General features: G+C 46.7%; 2 protein-coding genes and 1 long non-coding RNA gene across 4 annotated transcripts in view; 2 read left to right on the plus strand and 1 right to left on the minus strand.

Annotated features, from left to right (window-relative positions):
* The window catches only part of LOC132448049 (coiled-coil domain-containing protein 146-like), a 31,768-nt gene extending 14,859 nt beyond the window's left edge, over nucleotides 1-16,909 (minus strand). Inside the window, exons 1-2 of the mRNA XM_060039110.1 lie at nucleotides 16,783-16,909; nucleotides 16,339-16,540 (exon numbers count right to left, since the gene is read on the minus strand). Of these exons, the coding sequence (XP_059895093.1) occupies nucleotides 16,339-16,539 (201 nt within the window). The 5' untranslated portion in view covers nucleotide 16,540; nucleotides 16,783-16,909. The remainder of the gene's footprint in view (nucleotides 1-16,338; nucleotides 16,541-16,782) is intronic.
* LOC132447250 (fibroleukin-like) lies at nucleotides 3,040-16,004 on the plus strand. 2 transcript variants are annotated; one of them, XM_060037800.1, is made up of 5 exons: nucleotides 3,040-4,175; nucleotides 5,177-5,381; nucleotides 11,493-11,715; nucleotides 13,136-13,306; nucleotides 13,685-16,004. In XM_060037800.1, exons 1-5 carry the CDS (start codon nucleotides 3,495-3,497, stop codon nucleotides 13,998-14,000), a joined length of 1,596 nt encoding a protein of 531 aa, XP_059893783.1. In that variant the 5' UTR covers nucleotides 3,040-3,494; the 3' UTR covers nucleotides 14,001-16,004. The 2 variants fall into 2 exon arrangements, with proteins under 2 accessions (XP_059893783.1, XP_059893784.1); XM_060037801.1 differs by having other exon boundaries at nucleotides 11,496-11,715.
* LOC132447252 (uncharacterized) lies at nucleotides 5,392-10,831 on the plus strand. The gene is made up of 2 exons (XR_009523056.1): nucleotides 5,392-7,547; nucleotides 7,593-10,831. It is a non-coding gene; the product is annotated as an uncharacterized LOC132447252 (long non-coding RNA).
* Nucleotides 16,910-20,995: the final 4,086 nt, after the last annotated feature.

Consider the following 20,995-nt stretch of genomic DNA (forward strand, 5'->3'; position numbering starts at 1 on the left):
CGACTTTAGAGGGTATTTTATTTCTGAATGGGTGAGCTTGTTGGTATATAAAGATTTATTTACAGTCTGAATGATATTGCGTGGGTTCGGTTTTTTTTCTGCGCCGAGAACAAATAACAAAACAAAACACTTATCTCGGGGAACAGTGACAAATGCTTGCGTGACCAAAGAAAAGAAAAAGTCCCAAAAAACAAACAGTAGCCATATCTGGCAGACGCAGCTTGGAGCGCTTTTGGGTCTATCGCTCTATTTTTGGTGCCCGGCTTTATCATTAGGAGGGGAGAGGGGATGGGGGAGAGGGGATGGGGGAGAGATTGATGGGGGGGCGAGTGATGGAGGGAGAGTGATGGGGAGGGGGAGGGGGAGGGGGAGAGGCAGCATGTGTTCAAACCAGCTTTGAAGCGAGATAAAGACAATCGCTCAGAAATGCATTTGTTCAAATGGATATGTACGCACACACACAAACACACACTTCCGCCACACATGCACACACAACCACACATGCACACATGCAGAGATACAGAGACACAAACTTGGGACACACCACAACAACACACACACACAACCACGGTATATCAAATAACAGCATTACCAAACATCCGTGAAATGAAGAACCAACTCTTGTTGGTTCCCGTTCTGAATTCATCAGAAATCCCTTTTCCTATCCCACAACAGCGCTCTGTAAAACTTGTACTTAGAAATAGGAGGGAGTTGCATGAGTCACGTTAAGGACTGCAATAATATCTAACCACATCAGTGTGCTCTGACTCGAGTGACTGACTCGCTACTGCTGGCTGACACGTGCAGGCACTTTCGTCCTCGTCATCAAAGACTTTAAATGAGTTGGTCTAAAAAGTTGGAGGCCGTTTTACCGGGAAAGGGAATCAAACTAACATACACCGCTGTTTTATAGCCGGGGGTGTTGGGGGGGGGGGGGGGGGGGGGGTTAGCTGGGAAACCATCACAGTTGACACGACAAGTTATTGGGGCGGCATGTGGTTCAGGAGGTAGAGCGGGCTGGCTGGTAACCGGAAGGTTGCTAGTTTGATCCCTGACTCCTCCTAGCTGTGTCGAGTTATCACGTGAGCAACACACCTCAACCTGACAGCTCCCGACGAGCTGGCTGTCGCCTTGCATGGTTTATACCACCGTCGGTGTGTGAATACGCACATGAATGGGGGAATGTTAGACAATATTGTAAAGCGCTTTGACTTGCCACTGCTTAGAAAAGCATTTTATAAATGCAGTCTGTCGGCAACATCCACAAATGGCAGTAAAGTTGTACCGTTGATATCTGTCCAGTTTGGACCTCTGTGGAGAACGCATTTCCCGGGCCAATATCATCAAGGGTCACAACAGGTTGACGGAAACCAGAGTTGATGAAGCAGAGTGTGTAATACTTTCACAAACACGTGCCCTTATGAAGTGCTGCTCTCTTATTGGGAGCGCCGAGCGTGGTAAGGTCACAGCCTTCAGTGTCTAAATCGTTTCGTCTCGAACATTACATACGCAATCGAACGCTTTGATGAAGCACGTGAGTTGAATGCGTCATGTAATGTGAATCTGGTTTAAAGCTCACCTACTTTGGCATTTCCGTCTGATAACAAATGAGCTTATGCAAGAAACATGTAACATTGTTATGACTGTTTGCCGTCATCCCGGGACATTGTGTAACGCTCACCAGAGCTCAACCAAAATAAACTCTTGGCTCGGAATTTTACTTGACATTTCCTTGCCTATTGTTATTAATTAAGAGTTTCAGGAAGGCATTATTCCGGATGGTTGGGATACCCACATACACACCCACACACAAACCCACACACACCCACACACACACACACACACACACACACACACACACACACACACACACACACACCCACACACAAACCCACACACACCCACTCACACACACACACACACACACACACACACACACACACACACACACACACACACACACACACACACACACACCCACACACAAACCCACACACACCCACTCACACACACACACACACACACACACACACACACACACACACACACACACACACACACACACACACCCACACACACACACACACACACACACACACACACACACACACACACACACACACACACACTCACACACACACACACACACACACACACACACACACACACACACACACACACACACACACACTCCCCCACACACCCCCCGTTTCCTAAGCTGAACATCTGAGATGAATTTGGATGACAAGGATAAAAATAAAGTAGAAAAACACAAGCCATTACATGCATGACAACTGACAACTGGCACACTAAACAGGGACTTTCAGACCAACATCTCTTAAAAACAATTGTACGAGAAAGCCTAGAGACTTCTTTCCCCCCTCTGTTCAGGGAGGCAAGGGTTCGACAACAGAGTACACCTGCCGGAGGCAAGATCGGCCAAATAGCTCTCTCCTTCTCTCTCCCCTACGGTCTCTCACCCGCCTTCTCTCGCTGTCTCTGCATCTCTCGCGCGCCCTCCCTCTCCCTTCAACCTCTCCCCATCTCCATTTCTGCATCTCTTGCTGACCCTCTCACTCGCCTCAACTTATTCTCTCTCCCTCTCTCTATCTCGCTCTCTTTCACTCTACCTATGTGTCTCTCGCTCACCGTCCCCCTCTCTCTCTTCTCCTCCCTCACACCCTCACTCTCTCACTTGCCTCTTCTCCCTCTGCCTCTCCCTCACTCACTTCCCCTATTCCCTCCCTCCCTCTCTTACTCCCTTACTTACTGTCTCTAGCTCTCTCTTTTTCAACCACCTCACCTTACCATCTCTCTCTCTCTCTCTCTCTCTCTCTCTCTCTCTCTCTCTCTCTCTCTCTCTCTCTCTCTCTCTCTCTCTCTCTCTCTCTCTCTCTCTCTCCCTCCCTCTCTTATGTTTTGCATTACGCAATACAGTTCAGCCCCTCCCTACCTCTCTTTGCTCAGAGCCCTCCCTCTCTCTCTCTCTCCCTCCCATCCTCCCTCCCTCCCTCTCTGCCCCTGATATTAATGACACAGCTATCTGAGGCAGCAGTCAGTTCCCCTGCCCGCTCTCGATCCTGCAGGCTGGGCTCTCTTCTCTTCACACACACACACACGCACACACTCTAACTCTCTCACTCACACACACACACACACACACACACTTTTCACACTCACACACTCTCTCACCAACTGCATAACTGGATACTAACTCGGAGACGCACACTTGCGCAGACACTCTCTCGGCATCAGAGCAGGTACTTTCCTGCAAATTCTAACGGACTTACTCTCGCTCTCGCTCTCTCTCTCTCTCTCTCTCACACACACACACACACACACACACACAGACGGTTTTGGAAGAGGGCTTTCTGAGTCGATAGCGGAGGTGGCTGCAAGTCTTTTTTTGGACTCTTCATACACACAGACACACACTCACTCAGCGTTCGTTTTCCAGCGCGAGCGGGAGCGGGAGCGCGGTAACGGGAACAGAAATGGGGAGCGTATCGCTGTGGGCTCGCGTCGGACTGCTCTACGCGCTGGCGGCGGCGGTGGTCCTGGACGCCCCCCAGAGGTGGGACACCAGCGAGCTGCGGACCCCCCCTCCGGCCACCAGCGCCCACGGCGCAGGGGGAGGGGGAGGCGGGGGCGGAGGCGGAGGGGGGTCCTGTCCCCTGAGGCTTCGCCCCGTGGGCCAGTGCTCGGGGTCCGGGGGCGACGGGGACGAGGAGGGCTGCCCCTACCAGCTCACGCTGCCCCCGCTCACCATCCAGCTGCCCAAGCAGTTCCGGATGCTTGAGAGGACGGTGAAGGAGCTGCAGAGCCTGAAGGAGACGGTGGGCAAGCTGAAGAGCAGCTGCCAGGGGTGCAGGGGTGGCGCCGGAGGCGGGGCGTCCTCGTCGTCGGGGGCGAAGGGGGCCGTCGGAGAGAAGCAGCGGCAGCAGCAAGCCGATCAGGGACGTCCCGGCGGAGCCGGCCGCGGGGACAGCGGGGAGGTCGTGGGGGACGGGACGGGACGGAGACCGGGCTGGGACCCCCAGGAGCGCCAGGCCGGGACCAGCAGGGAGGACGCGGGGGACGGCGGCGCGGACGGGACGGCGCCGGCGGGGGGCGGGGACGGTTCCGCCGCAGGGAAAGACGCGGCGCAGGCCTCCGGGAACATGATTGAGATGCAGGTGAGCTCCTGTTTAGGGGACTGTTTGGGCAGTGCGCGTGTTGGGGCGCGTGGGGGTGTTGGAGGCTGCGGATGTCATGGTAGGGTTTACTGAGACGGTAGAGGCTTTGTGGTGCTCTGCCTTGTCCCTTGAAACTGCCATGTGTGTTTGACTGAATGGGGCTAATACTGACAGTGTAATGTTTTAGTCTGTGGTGTGATAGAATTGGGATTTGATGTTCCCTTCTGTGAGTAAAATGTTCAGCTTTTTATTTCTTTTTACATTTTGGCATAAGCTAAGGGACTTGAAGTGAATCCATTAAATATGTAAATATTTGGGCTGTAAACATTTCATCTGACAAGGAATTATTCACTTGATTTAATGACTGCCGTTTCAACACACTCAGGATATCCTAGTCAAAGTTCAACTTTGATTTCTTCATCCACATTCCAGTGGTCACTGGTTCACTAAACACAAGCACACAGACACGTACACACACACACACACACACTTACACGCACATGGCCATTTAGACACACACAAACTCATACACACATGACTACACGCACACGGCCACATACACACACACTCACACACACACAACTACACGCACACATACACAGACACACACACACACACACACACACACACACACACACACACACACACACACACACACACACACAATAATCCAATGAATTAAACAAATAAAGGAAAATGCTAATATTCAGTTATGCTCAACACTGAGTAGAGAATCCTTTTATTCATTCATTTAAATAACAAATTATTCAAATGATTCTGCTCAGCCTGAATCACTGCACCGGAATGCAAATTGGACACTTAAACCCAACAAAGTCCAATATGGCAGCAATCTCAGCGAGCAAATGCTTTCAACACATCAGGCCTTTTCTTCTCATCTAGCGGCTAGTGTGTGCAACCCATAGAGTTCAACTTACCAATTTTAGAAGTCAAATATGATTTCTGATATTTTTCCCGATCTTCCTCTATTTTTTCGGACGCAGGTCAAACTGAAACGGATGACGGCCAGCCTGCGTATCGCTCGCAGCCAGATCTACGCCCTGCAAGGGCGACTGGAGGGCCTGAACCTGCTCAACATGGACAACGTCAAGGCCATGATGGACCACAGGGTGGAGAACATCACCGGCATGGTCAACAAGCTCAGCTCCACCTGCACAACCCAGTGTGCGGTGCAGGGCAGCCTGAAGAGTAAGTTCTGATCCAGCCCCCGAATCGAAAGGGCCCATATTACACCACCGGGTATGTGGGTTGACAAGCCGTGGACGTGTCGACCTAGATGTGTGCGTGATAGATCAGTCTACGAGCTAACCCAGTGGACTGTCACAAATGTTGCTCATCTATCCGTCAATTACATCTAGGTGGACAGGACACGCCCACTTGTGATGTCAGAAGAGGCAGATCCTCAAAACGGCTTGTGATGGCTAATCACACTCACGCCTGGTGGTATAATATGTCACCTTTAAAAACAACGATGGCCATGAGCAGTGGTGCAAAGGGAGGGGAAGCAAGCCGGAAACACGTTGGGGATGGGGATGAGGATGGCTGATTGCTGATTCGAGTGTCCTGATTGTTACAAATCTCTCTGTGGCGGAAGAAATCACGCAGGCGAGGAACCGGGAGGCGGAGAGGGAGAGGGGTAGATGATAGATTTGGAGATTAATTAAAAAGGAAAGACAATTTCGATTATCGTTTTGGGAAACCGTTAATCCTTTAGACCTAAGTCAAGTAAAACTACGCCCAAACCATTTGCGTAAAGCATCCAAACTGCTAATGTTTGTTGGCTTTTTTCTGTTTCGGATGTGTTTGAAATAATTAGGCCTACGTTTCAGAGAAAAACCTTAATGCCTTTGGTCTCTTGTTTGATTGGCCAATTTTCCATGCCCCTTCATAGACGGAATGGAACTCCATTATTCAAAAAACGTATGAGCTACTTCACAATGAAAACCACCATTGCATTTAAATTCACAGGGTTCTCGCAGCTATAGATGACATAGGGGACCAATCTCTCAGACTAACGACCGAGTTGCCTTCAATGGCTGACTTGTTTCCTGATAGGTAGTCCTACAGTGTGTTTCCCCTGTGGCTGAGCCCATCCTTACCAAGCTCCTCCAATTGATTTAAGTTTTGACAGAGCGTGGCTTTTGCATTGATATTTAAGAACCAACGTCGTTAGGTGCAGCGTTTGTGTGTGTGGGTATGTGTGTGTGTGTGTGTGTGTGTGTGTGTGTGTGTGTGTGTGTGTGTGTGTGTGTGTGTGTGTGTGTGTGTGTGTGTGTGTGCATGTATGTATGTGTGTGTGCGTGTGTGTGTGTGTTTGTGTGTGTGTGTGTGTGGTTGGGGGGGGGGAGGTTGCACGATTAGGGCATTTATTAAACACCCATTCGATATGTTGGCACTGATGTGTTTCACACACACACAAACACACAAACACACACGCACACACACACACACACACACCCAAACACACACACACACACACACACACACACACACACACACAACAAAACACACACACAAACACACACACACACACACACACGCACACACACACAGACCCACACGCACACACACACAAAAACACACACACACACACGCACACACACACACACACACACACACACACACACACACACACACACACACACACACACACACACACACACACACACACACACACACACACACACACACACACACACACACACCAGGACAATTAAGATGGTAATGGAGGTGCAGTGGCTGCCAGCTCAGATGCTGAACCCAGAGGGGATAGCGGCGTGGTCTGCATCTTCATCTGCAGCACCTCCGCCACCACCTTACCTCCTCAAAATCCCTGGCTTTCCACCTCCCCATCAATTGCAGGAACGATTTGCTGTAATGCAATGTCTAGGGCGTCTCTGGCAGACCAGCGCAGCCACAGAATACAAACAAAAAAACACACCCAAAAATAAAGGTCTGGGTAGGGCTGGGCAAACATTTTTTGGTGATGAGCTCAGAGTGTAGAGGCAGCGATCCACGCACACGTTTGTGATGGAGGGTCAAATGTTCTAATTTCCTCCTTGCGCAACTACCTCAAGTGTCCAGAACATTCCAGAACGCTCCTTCGTGGAGTCGCTGACTCAGACGAGGGGGAAAAAGGGAGGGAAAGGGAGAGAACGGGACGGAGAGTGATAAAACGGGTCTCCTGTTAGTTATCTCGCTGTTTGCCTGGTGGCCTCACATCAACGTTGTTGACGGCGCGGACGGTGTGTGTGATGGAGGGACGACCTACCCAACCGTGAAACGGAAAGAGAAACATCCACCGCAGGGTGGACCTTGGACACAGGAGTCAAGGATTAAATGTATCAGCCGGGAGTGGGGGGGGGGGGGGGGGGGGGGGGGTTGGTGGGGGTCGAGGAGAGGGTCGGTGGGGGTCAAGGAGGTGCTGCTGAAAACTCATTCCGTCAGAAATTCAAAGCGTTCCCCCTTTTTCTGGAACTCAAAGCAAACGTCGGGCCGACTTTGAGGGGGCTGCGGGGGGGGGGCTTGGCTAGGGGTTGAAAGGGAATCGTAGGGAGACTGGCGCCCACGCTCTCTGAATTGAAACAGAATCATCTCGGCATGTACCCGTACCAGCCTAGGTGCAGGACTTGGACTTCTTGTACTTTTACTGTGGGAAAGAAAAAAACCCAAAGACACTGTTATGAGCGTCAGGCAGCAGGCTTTCACTTCTAAGTAGATTAGCGGAGACAGGGAGTGTGAAGGGGATTCCAGCTTTGACTGGACTCCCCCCCCCCCCCCCCCCCCCCTCATTCTGATTCATGATTCTTTGTGTATTTTCATCCTTTATATGAGCCTTGATCTCTATTTACACCCAGTATAGACACTCATCTTCTCTTTATTTATTTCTCTCTCTTAGGTTGTTTCTCATCTCCAACCCCCCCCTCTCTCTCTCTCTCTCTCTCTCTCTCTCTCTCAGCTTTTCTGCATTTTATGGGATGCTCTCTCTGCCGTGACGTTGTTTTGCTCTCCTTCACACTGCTCTTCACGCTCTCCACTCCCATTCTTCTACCTTTACCTCTCTCTTTCTCTCTCCCTCTCTCCCGCTCTCTCTCGCTCACTGTGTGTCAGCATTTCATTATCTCTTTCTCTCTCTCTCTCCAGTCTCTCTCCCTCCTTCCCTCCCTTTCTGTTCTTGTGAGGACTCATTCCAGCGTGAAACAGCTCTCTCTCTCTTTCTCTCTCTCTCTCTCTCTCTCTCTCTCTCGTCGTAACTCGCCCGTTAGCACAAGGTGCGTGGGACATATTTTTCTACACAGAAATTGATCAGCGCTGGGCCCACGTTGAGGCACCATTCTGTCACAATTTGCCTCAGGACAAGGCTAGCGTAGGAGACAGCCTAGGACACTGCCTTGGGCACAGACTAGGGTACATCTTAGGAGACAGGCTTGGAAAGAGTCTAGGAGAGGACAAGCTGCCAGATAGACAGACAGACCAAAGGACAGACTGACAGCCGCGTAAAGTTAAAACTGAATTTTGGAGTAAACCTTTCTTTCTCCCAGGTTACAGAGGGGCAATCAGGGCCACGACACAAAACAACAAAAAAAGTATTTGAAAAGGCATAGCTTCTTTTAACTCTTCAGAGTGCCCTGTGGTCATGATATTGATCGCCTTCCCTCTGCCGATACACAACTTCGCTCCAGGCGATGATGTCCATTTTCAGGGCAGCAGAAGTTAAGGGAAATGAATTCGGCCTTAAGGTTTGAATGAAAAGCAATACATGCTGGCGTTCAGCACCATTACATTAGCGATGAACAGGGGTAAAGGTGTTGCCTTAAGATGAGAATAGTTTTTTCCCCCCCAAAACAAATTCCATTACACTCACTTGGGAAACACATTTGGCCGCTTTTATGGCTCCAGGTGTTTTCTGTGTCTGGGCTATTACCAGACGTAATGTGAGAATGATAGAACATGTAATGTCCTGGTGCTGGAAACTCACTTCCCTTATCTTTCTCCACGCACAACTGTTATCAGTCTGCGATGCTTCTCAAAGCCAAAGTCCGTTAGCCCAGCTGCCAAACTCAAATCCAATATGTAAAAAAAACTTTGACAAACTGCCATCTCTTGCTAAAATCAACTTAATCGACCTATCAACTGGGAAGCCCGAACTTCCAAGGCAACAACGCCAAAGAGGACAAGAATTCAGGAGATCAGTAAATTGAGTCCAGCGAACAAAGTATTATCCGACCCTCTATGCCTTCGCCAGACACTCAAACTCGGTATAAATATTTGCGAGTCAGATATTCGAGTCGGTCTCAAAGCTCAAAGTTGTTGACTTTATTCGCTGTTATTTAGGTCACGGGCAGGCAGGCAGCGACCGGCACCAGCTCTCTCTCATCTGGAGGGACGCTGATAGCAACTGGGGCTGGTTACGGTGATGTGAAGCGACAGGAAAGGAGGACAGGCGACAGAATGTACAGTGTGCACTCAAGGGGGCGGTGGGGCTATGAGGAAGGCTCATTAGGTTAGCGTCAAAGAGGGGCATGACTGAATGCCCAACGGCTTTCCCTGCTTCCTTTTGTTGTTTTCATTTAATCGCTCAATGTCACAGCTACGAGCCATAGTAGGTATTGAAGGGGTTGTCCTTTTTTTAATTTCCGTACTCTAAAATAGCATCATCCATCTTCTACCATCTATTTGCATTGCTGTAGCGGGATAGAAGGTAGGACGAAACCACCGATAACATGAAGTTTCCCCAGCATTTAGCAGCCCGAGTTGTCTTTGCAACTTGACCTTGATATTGTTGCTAGGGGGTTATTAGGTTTGATTAGGATTGAAATCCTCCTCCAATCGCGACCACGTTGAGACGAAGGGGGCTGAATACCTAGGTGCCACTCGCTAACCCTGACCCTCTTATCGCGAGTCGTAAGCGACTCAGCAACCGACGGGGGTAGAACCGCTCCCAGGGTCCCGAGATCTCTGGTCCCTGCCCGAGTGAATCCCCTTGTCTAATGTCCCAGAGGGGGGGGGGCGGTGTCTGCCCAGTACTCAGCATCACTGTGTCAGACTGATTTAGTTGGAAGGTTTCGAAACAGTCCCTCAGAAGGTTTTCTGAGGAGTGTCAGAGCAAGCAAGACCTTTTTCTATAATCCCATTTTGAGTCCCCTTTCATTTTTTTCCGGGGGAGTAACGCCAGGCTTAAGGACCCTGTAGCGTTTCGGGTTTTGTGGTTCTATCCGCACGGCGGCATGCGGTTTGCTGCCAGGGGAAGACAGGCGGACAGGAGTGCTGATTGGTGGAAGGAAGAAAGGGGTTGCTTTGCGTGGATGTCAGGACTGGAAAAAGATCTCCATAAAAATTGCAATGGATGTCTGCGTGAATGCCTTTAGAGTTGCGGGGGAGTTCTGAATGGCTCGGGGTGTGACAGAAGTGTAATGCTCATCAGCTTACATCCTGGGGTGAACTACCTCTCCGTTCGGTTTCGGTTAACACTTTTCATCGTCGGATGGAAAGCTGATTCTTCTTTTTTTAAACTTCTCGTTTAGTTTTTTATATTCTTTTCGCCAGCGGCTTCTTGATTACACAAGTTTATTGAAGGGCGCGGAAAATGAGAAACTACTTTCTGCAGGGGCGTGGGATCAATGAACGAGCTCGTTCAATAGATACAGACATTGTAATTTTATGCTTGCTGAACTATACATAGCGTAGTCTGTAGTCTGCAGAGAAATCATTTTATCAAGTAGATGCCCAAGCGAAATCCATAGCGCTTAGGCTGGAGGGAATTACTAGAATGATGTGTTCGATAAACAACAATGGCTTTTGCCCTTATGCTTACAGGACTCATGTTGAAAAGGAACATCTTTTTTTTTTGCTTAAAACTTAAAAGGAAAAGTCTACTCCACCCCTTCTCAAGTCCCCAGCCCTCTGGCTCTTTTATTTCCTGCTACAATGATTGGACTATGATAGAAGACTACGTTAAGCATTCTGCTAACGTGGTCCGATGGACCCTGTCACACTGCACCACAATGTTTTTACAAACTTGGTCAATGCAGCACTTTCTTTTTAATTTTTTGTAGTAACTCCATTTTCGATTGTATGCTTTGATTGCTCTCAGCCTCACTCGCAAGGCACTCTGGATAAAACATTGACAGCACATTTTAGTAATTTAGCACACTCTCGCTTTTTTTTTTAATCCAAAGCACTTTACCAAGCGAGCTGAGAACAATAATAAAAAAAAAACATGCACCCTTAATGACTAAATGTAATGCGTTCAAAGAGCGGCACTGAGTAAACCAATGCGATTGTGCCGTTTGTCCAAAGCAGTCATCCTGGCGCCCAGGGACTGCTCGGAGTACAACGTCCTGGAGGAGAGGAAGAACGGCGTGTACCGCGTCACCCCAGAGGCGAGGAACGGCACCTTCGAGGTCTTCTGCGACATGGAGTCGTACGGCAGCGGTTGGACCGTCATCCAGCAGAGGCTCAACGGCTCCGTCAGCTTCAACCGCACCTGGCTCGAGTACAAGAAGGGCTTCGGAAACCTCCGGTACGTACCGTGTGGCGCGGGGTAGCGTACTTTTGGCGGGAAAATAACTTCGCCGGGGTTGGGAGAGCTAGTGATTACGGAGATAAACTATCCCTAGGAGTCTTGCCGCATGTCTTTTTTGGCACTTCTCGCACGCTTTCTTTTAACCATTTCTGAAATGTGAGTTCTGATTTCCTGTCTCCATGGAGACCCCACTGGTTTCAGTGATCAAACCGAAACCACCTTGTGTTTAATACAAGTTTGTCTTCAAACAACTTCTGTCTCAGCAAGAAAAAATTTTCACTAACTTAAGTATGCTCCCTGCATAGGGAGGTGGGGGTTTTCAGATTGTGGTTCATGTTAAGTAAGGGGGTCCCAGTATGGGGTCCCAGTATGGGGATCCAATGTGTCATATTATTTAAAAGATATATCTTGTCTTGTTTGTTTGGTTTGATCATGAGTGTGTTTGAAGACTTAAAAGCGGTAAATACTGTATCGACAGTATACATTGTTCATTGAGAAAATTGATAATGTAAATTCAATGGACACTGTAATGACAATGCAATATTTCCCTTCCAATTGAACTTTTTGGAGGGCGCTTAGGCAGAATAACCTCTGCAGGGTCGCATCATTAAAACATTAAGAAGCTCCTGCCAAATCCCCTGCTCTCTCGAAAATGGTTTTATTCCTAATCTTGTCTTCACACTTTAATATTAGCACCGGCTCACAAATGGAGGATATTATTGAGTTATTAGTTGCTCGTTAAACGCTGAGTGCCGTCCTATAAACTGTGTAAATCCATGTGTTTTGGTGAACCAAGGTTCACCGCTGCCTGTGTGAATTGATTATTTTTGCTCAAATGCCAGAAGAGGAGAGAAGGAAAGGGCACAGGGTTTGCTTTAGTTATCGTGGGCACCCGCCTTCGTATCGACAATCTCTGCGCACACAGGTTTCGGGGCCATATTCTCTCCGGCGATACACACATTTCGGAGACAGAAATTATCCCTATTTTTCAATTTTCCTCTGTGCTGCTGTTTGTATGGATTCCATCTGGGAGAAAAAAAATAAAAAATGAAGATCAAGTCCACGCTCCACACTGCCCCACTGACAGTGTGGAGATATATTATAGCAAAAACTCATCGGCAAAACACTTTTCTTGTTCCCCTCGTTTCGTCTTGCTCTGCTCTTCCTTCACTGCTTCATCTTTTATACCCTCCTCCTCCTCCGCTCCCTCCTCCTCCTTTCCTCTTCCTATTCTCCTTTTCCTCTCCTCCACCTCATCGTCTCAGCAGCTAACCGTATCCGATTGCTTATCGAGTCAGGCAATGCGATGCTCCATCTTTCAGTTCATTTTGGTTTCCTTATATACATTATATATATATATCACCACGCTCTCCTCCTCCTCCTCCTCCTCCTCCTCCTCCTCCCCTCTATGGTACAGTGGAGAGTTCTGGCTGGGCAACGACCACATCCACCTGCTGACCAAGGCCAAAGACATGATCCTGCGCATCGAGCTGGAGGACTTTGAGGGGGTGCGGGAGTATGCCAAGTTTGACCAGTTCTACGTGGCCAACGAGTTCCTACGCTACCGCCTCTCGATTAGCGGATACAGGTGCGTCATTCCTTGTAGTACCGGTCGAGTTCCCCGACAAGGGGGTCCAATTCTTTGTACTTTCGTCGTTCGTTGTTGCAATTTGTTGTTCGTTGTCGGAATTAACGATTTGTCGTCTTTGAAACGTAGAGTAGAGAAACGTCATGCGGCGTTTTCTCTGTCAAAGGGCTAGCCCGTAAACAATATAATCCCCAAACCTAAAACAGTGTTGTCATCGACTGACTTACTGTTCGAATCTGTATTCGCCCTTGTGCATATTTGCAGTTTTACTGCGCTCCGAAACGCAGAGCCAAAACTGCATTTACCGTGACTCAAAGGAACAGGCCGCCTTTTGAAATAAAAACTAAACATCTTACTGTCGACCGTTTACCATTTCAGCGGCACGGCAGGGAACGCCCTCATGTTCAACAAGCAGTTCAACCACGACCAGAAGTTCTTCACCACGCCCGACCGCGACAACGACATGTACCCCTCTGGCAACTGCGGCGCCTACTACAGCTCGGGCTGGTGGTTCGACGCCTGCATGTCGGCCAACCTCAACGGCAAGTACTACCACAAGCACTACAAGGGCGTGCGCAACGGCATCTTCTGGGGCACCTGGCACAACATGTCCACGGAGTACTACCCCACCAATTACAGGCAGGCCTTCAAGACGGTGAAGATGATGATCCGGCCCAAGAACTACGCCCCCTAGAGCCCCGGAGGCGGATGTGCGGATGTCGAGACACTGGGGGGGGTTGGGGGGGGGAAGGCTGCGGGGAAAGGCAGACCCCCAAACCTGGACGGACGGATGAGACGACTTATCACGGGCGGACACAAATAATGAATTAAAGTAGGCACTGATGGACCAATAGACATTCTGCGAATTATGTATATATATACCGTCCACGCATCTATACATGCATATGTGTAATACACAGATTAAAAACAAGTGTCCCACAATGGAGCAGTCTGGAGCCAGAATGGAAGCATATGTGAAAACGTAATTGAGCAAAACAATTAATACAACGAATGTAACCAAGTCCATGAACGACAAAGGATCAATAGACAAATAAATGCACAGCGTAAAAGCTTATAATTTCAAAGACACCGATAGTCAGAAGGAAGGTCATGGTGAGATAGTGATTTGTAGGCTTACAATCTGTGCGTTTGTTTCACTATTTCGATGACATTTGCTTTGCTCTCTCGTTCCCATGGCTCGATGCTTTAAGCCTGGTCTAAGGGCTTTGGATAAGAATCAGATATGAATACCAAAATGGTAAAAGCTATTTCAAGATTCTCCGCCTGTGATGAATTTGCTAAAGCTGTCCTTTTGGGAGAATATATAATATTGTTTACTTCGGCCCGCATTTATATTTGATGTCAAATAGGCAGTCGATGTTTGGTATCGATGGAGATGGCTCTTGTGGTTGCAAAGTGTTGACTTAGTGTCTTGTTTTAAGGTTAAGCCTTCTTTTTTTGCAGCTCATAAAAGTTATAACAGGCTCAAGAAAGCAGGAATTAGGGAAGGTTTGGTCGATTGATAAAACGTTGTGATATATCTCACGAAGCACTCTGTGAAGTGTTGAGATCCATTGAGCTGGGCTATTATCCCCACCGTTCAGAGAGGTGCTCAAGAATGTCCAGACAACCATTTAAAATCCTTCAAAAATGTCAAAGACAAACCATAACTTACATTTATTCCATGCTCTGGACGTGTCCCAAAAAATAGCTATTCTTACTTAAAAATACGCTGAATCATCGCATCATGTTTGAGATTTCATTTTTTTGGTATCACTCACTCTTTTTGAATACTATGAAACAATGATAGCATCTATCCTGAACATTTGGGTATTATCGCAGAGCTGGTCGTAAGGCACAGCAGATTGTGTTGCACTGAAGCGAGGAAACTTTTCATCTGTGCTCCGTCAAACTGGCACAGAAAATAATTAGGGAGTGTTTTCTCTACAGTGAACTTGAATCTTCATGATATGTCTTTTTTCTATCGTAAATATATTTAAATTGCCAGCAGTGGCATTAAATACAAACTTTAGTGACTCAAACATCGAGCACGATTGGCTACGTCATTAAAATAGACATTGAATGTTAACTTTAATAAGGCATGTCTTTAGTATGAGTCCACGTTACAGAGGAAACCACTTTGTAATTTCGTCAGAGATCTGGTAGCCTACTTTCACCATTTTACAAGAAAATAGCTGTTGGTTATATGCCAATCCTTTGGATTAATTGGTTTTGATTATGCAGATTTATTTTACACGAGCCATGAAAATTTGAATGCGCTCCTTTCTACTAAAAACTTAGCTCAATGTCAGGGTTTTTTGTTACGAAAATGAGGCAACACATATAATACTAACACTATACTGCCACCTTGTGTTCACGTATGATAAAGCATTACTTAATCGGCCAGAGAATAAATAGGGTTTATCTATTCTACATGTGTACAGTATTTATTTTACTTTGGGTGCGTATAGCTTTTCTATTTTTAGGGTCAAACAAGGAGAAGTGGACTGTTGATATACGACAATGTGACCCACAATATGTTTTTGGATCCTTCATGAATATTAATGCCTGCAAATTAAGAGCTTTGTGTTTGTACATTGTCAAGCTTTTTTATCACTCATCTTGCCAAAATCTATCATGCCAAAAAACAACATGCTGTTACCTTTTATATCAAAACGACAATAAAGTTTCAACCACGTGTTTGTGTATCTGTATACCTGTTTTGTGTGTGTGTGTGTGTGTGTGTGTGTGTGTGTGTGTGTGTGTGTGTGTGTGTGTGTGTGTGTGTGTGTGTGTGTGTGTGTGTGTGTGTGTGTGTGTGTGTGTGTGTGTGTGTGTGCGTGTGTGTATGTCTGTGTGATTACTGGTACATAAAAAAGCTTCAAAAACCACCATGACCTGGCATTCAAGGAAATAGACAATTCAACACAAACTTGTAATTCATTGAGACACAGCTCTCTCTCTCTCTTTGATTAAACGCTCTATTACCGCGGATAAGAGTTCTCCATTTAGAATGTAATTGCCTCTCCTACCTCATCCAAACACTGGAAAGCTGGGCTGGCAGAAATGTCCATTTCAAGCGCCAAGGCCCTTGCAGGTATTTCATCCTCTTCATCCTCCTCCTCCTCCTCTTCCTCCTGCTCCTCCTCCTTCTCCTCCATCCTCTCTCCCTCCTCCTTCTCCTCCTCCTCCTCCTTCTCCATCACCAGCTCTACTGATCCAGACCTGTCCATGCTGGATTTGATTGTAAAGCAGAGCACTAACTCGATTTCCCATCTGTTGTCCATGAAGGAGCCATGTGATTCAACTAACAGACATGAACCATCCCACCATGAATGAAAGTCGGTTTAGCTTCAGCTTTAGCTTTAATCGGTAGGCGCCGTTCATACTGTTGTTGTTTGTCAACAGTCAGCCTAACTTTTGTATTTCTTTTTAGTATTATGATTTATCCTTGGTAATTATACGTTAGTTCTTACCTTTCTGCGTTATTTGGAGACTGTACATAGGAAAACGGAGCAGCTAAACACTAGTTTAGTGTTGATTTCGTCGCTGAGTCAAATCACTGCTACCTCTGTTTGTCAGCGGGAGCCGGTATGGTTGCCACGACAACGGTTTCCCGTAGAGGCTTCCAAGAAAACAAATGTTTTATTTTAAAGCAATTTTTATTTTATTTATGGTATATAACGAAGATAACCAAATAAATCTATGATAATTATCCTCAAAGTGATTATAAACTGCGCATAAATTAGAATTTATCACAAGGAACCCTGTTTGTACCCTTCCCGTAGTTAACCAGCAGGTGGCGCCAAACTCTTATTGACACCACAGCATCGTTGAGTATGACCACACAGAATCAGGGACTCATGTGGCAGCTGGCTGCATAGTTTTTGATGCAAGAGGATGAGAAACTAGAGTAGTAAAACACATCAAAATCAAAGCAGATTCTACGTGGGCGTCTGGAACCCAGGGGGCTAAGGTGAAAGCAATGGAGATGATGATGTAATCGTGAGATTCCTCCGGGCGTCTTTCCCACCATAGACCCTGAGAGCTGGCATAGCATTCAACAGCTGCAGAGACATTACAGTTCACCAGTGTGTGTGGGTGGGTGTGTGTGTGTGTGTGTGTGCATGTGTGTGTGTGTATACTTGTGTGTGTAAATGTGCGTGTGCATGTATACATGTGCGCGTGTGTGTGTGTGTGTGTGTGTGTGTGTGTGTGTGTGTGTGTGTGTGTGTGTGTGTGTGTGTGTGTGTGTGTGTGTGTGTGTGTGTGTGTGTGTGTGTGTGTGTGTGTGTGTGTGTGTTGTGCTGCCCCTTATCATCTTTGAAGTTTAGACTCATGTTTCTTTGGAAAAGGCGTACACACGTATGTTCCTTATTCCAAAATCATTTGCCTCCCTGACTTCATTAGCAGCACTCTGCGTTTTATTTTCAAAAGAAAACTTAAGTTGATTTTGTCAAAAAAGAGTTATGGACATAGTCATGTAGGTAATATGCCAACTTGTGTTCACACGTGTGAGTGTGTGCGAATAGAATAAAATAAAATAAAATAAATACAAATAGTGAGTAGGTGCAAATATACAATGTACTATGTATCCAAAATCAACCACTTAAAATGTGTTTACATTATAAATGTGTTTATAACATTGAATATATATAAGTTGCATTGGAAGAACCAAATCTGCCATATCTTATAGAACGGGAATGTGAGTTTATTTTGTTCCGTTGCTAGAAAAAGAAAGGTTGTTTTCAAAAGAGAAGGTTGGAACTTCTCACGCTATGGCTGTCCTCCTCAGAAACCAGAGAGCAGCTCACCACAGTTTATTCTCAACCAGAACAAGTCGGCTACTGGTTTGGGGAGGAAAAGCGATGGATTTGCTAGAATTCTAGCAGCTGAGGACGCTGCTAGAATTCAACTTGAGTTCCCTCCAACATTCACAATGTGCCACGGGCTGCGGTTATGATTTCCTTTTAAAAACATTTGAACCAAGGCAGTGGCATTTTTATTTTAACGTTTTCGTCGACTCAATGTTCCAGCTACAAGGATAAAATGGGGGGGAGGGGGGGGGGGGGGGGGGATGCCGGTGGTTTGGAGGAGTTTGGCGTTCATCTAAACATACATTCAGTATTTAGTATAACATAGTGAAGGCTTTCTGAGGACCTCTAGTCGCTGAAGTGTGTGTATGTTTGTGTCTGTGTGTGTATGTATTTGCATCTCTGTGGAAGTGTGTGCTCGCATATATCAATGTCTGTGCGTGCAAGCGCCCGCGCGCACACGCGCGCGTGTGTGTGTGTGTGTGTGTGTGTGTGTGTGTGTGTGTGTGTGTGTGTGTGTGTGTGTGTGTGTGTGTGTCTGAGTCTGTATGTGTATGTGAATGAGTATGTGTATGTGTGCATGAGTGCTTTATGTGAATGCATGTTGTAATGTTACGAGAGGCCAATTACAACAGTTCCCCCTGCTGGCTGAAGTACTACGGTTCAAGACGGCTTCACGTAGAAGACTACAAATCCCACAAGCAGCCAGACAGGAGGGAACAGAGCAATTAAGCAGCACACCTGGATTACATTAACACTAACGACGACTTGGATTGGAGAAAGACAAGAATCTGGTAACTTTGCTTACATTGTTTTGAGTTCAATCATAACTGTATTTGAGTTAACTTTTGTGTGTTGTTGAGTTATAAATAGAAGATGGTTTTTACTTCAAACCCTTGTTAAAAGGAAAACAGGATTTTCTAACATTGTTGAGATTGGTCCAGTATTGAGGGAGAACGATTTGTGTGTGTGTCTGTGTGCGTGCTTGTTTCTAAGCGTGTGTGTGTGTGTGTGTGTGTGTGTGTGTGTGTGTGTGTGTGTGTGTGTGTGTGTGTGTTCCACATGTTGTTGTGTTTTCTATATGAATCACTCGCCAGTTAATCTAAAAAGCGATCCCAATAATAAAAAATACAAATGTGATACACTATTAAACACAATTTCAAAAGACGGACGGGGCCGAACCCAAATGTCTCTGTTTCATGATTCACCCTAAGGTGCGAACATGAAAGGCCCCCAGTAAAAGTTATTGATGGTGGACACAAGAGTACAGCGTGACCTTGACTGATTTGTCAGGGTTTCTTTGTTGTTGCAATGCCTTTCATCCAGGGCCACTCTATGAATGTCAGCTGGTATTAAAGTAAAAGCACCGGGACCCTCCTGTCCTCTTACCCGGAGCAGTGAGTGAGTGAGTGAGTGAGTGAGGAGGTGTTCGAGAGAGATATACAGTGAGTGAGGTAGAGAGATAGAGATACAGTGAGTGAGTGAGCGAGTGAGTGAGAGAGAGAGAGCGAGTGAGTGTGAGAGAGAGACTATGATAACAGATCCTTCATGTGTTCATAATACTTCAAAATCCTCGCTTTTACCATTAGGGTTGCCATGGTACCACACCTATTGGTCAAACACACAGAGATAATAAGAAGGGGAGGGTATTCTCTCTACCCCTCTTCTTCCTCAGTGTCTCTTGATTGGGAAAAGGCCGAATTATCATTTGTGAAAGCAGTGCGTTGCCGAGGAGCCAAAACCTTGCTATTCCAAAAGCAAATATAATTTAGTAACACTTTTGGGGTTGGTTAATTAGCTGTTGAGTCACAAGGGAATAATTTTCATGTGTGGTCACTGCCGATGACAAGAGCAGATTATATTTATTCACGCTCTCTCACTGTGCATGACGATCACGCGATCCGTGATTATAGATCATACAGATTGTTATGCGAGTTATGCGAAAGTTCCAGGAAATAAAACAACACGAAAGTGAAGAGAAAAGTAATGAAAATGTGCGTGGTTGTCTTGGACTCCTTCGTCACGGCGACGGTCACGCACGGTCTCCGCGGCGACGCAACCCTATTCCGGCTGACAGGCCTGTCAGCCAACGGCTGGTTGTTCTAAGCTGTGCATCGGTTCGCCTGTCTGTTGGAGGCAGTGATGGTTGATGCAGAGGGGTGTCGGGAGGGCTGCATATGTCTCAGCGTGCATCAACACAGCTGTTTTCGCAGCTGTGTGTTTATAGGCAACTGAGATGCGCGTATGTTGGTCTTAAAGTTTGTTGTTTTTATTCCACGCATCCACCCGTCTGCCCAGCCGTCCACCCATCCATCTCTTTGTTTTTTTCTCTTTAGTGTCCTGCTTTTTAAAGGGGTGATATTATGCCACCAGGTGTGAGTTTGATCAGCCATTAAAAGCCATTTGTGCCGAGATGTGTGATGGATAGATACAAGCAACATTTGCGTCAGCCCACTGGATAGGCTGGTAGACTGATCTATCCATCATACATGTAGGTGGTAGGGGTGTAACGATTCATGCGATGCATCGATGAATCGATTGTCAGTCCTACCGATTCAACTAAATCGATCTGCTAAAATAAATAAATAGAATGAATCGCTTTGGCTTCACCAATAATCGATATAAATGCTTTAAATCGTATGAATCGATTATGATTAATGTTTTAAGACCTAGTTTACACGGTTATTTCGTGAAATGCAGCTCGGTAATCCGTAACTCTGTCATCAGCTAGTCAGCTCATTTTTTCACCTTTCAGAAGAATACAGAAAGTCTCACTCACATTATTGCATGTTTATTTCACGGATATAGAATTTTGGTTCAAAGTTACTGAATCGAATCGTGGTTTACAGAATCGAATCGAATCGTTCCAAAAAGA

The sequence above is a fragment of the Gadus macrocephalus genome, chromosome 19, assembly GCF_031168955.1.
Source record: "Gadus macrocephalus chromosome 19, ASM3116895v1".
In the NCBI taxonomy this organism is placed as follows: domain Eukaryota; kingdom Metazoa; phylum Chordata; class Actinopteri; order Gadiformes; family Gadidae; genus Gadus; species Gadus macrocephalus.

Excerpts from the sequence above, each read along its gene's own strand:
- LOC132447250 (XM_060037800.1), top strand. The coding sequence starts at position 3,495 with ATGGGGAGCGTATCGCTGTGGGCTCGCGTCGGACTGCTCTACGCGCTG. Across the intron at positions 4,176-5,176 it reads GGAACATGATTGAGATGCAG|GTCAAACTGAAACGGATGAC; the intron begins GTGAGCTCCTGT and ends TTTCGGACGCAG. Across the intron at positions 13,307-13,684 it reads CTCTCGATTAGCGGATACAG|CGGCACGGCAGGGAACGCCC; the intron begins GTGCGTCATTCC and ends TTACCATTTCAG.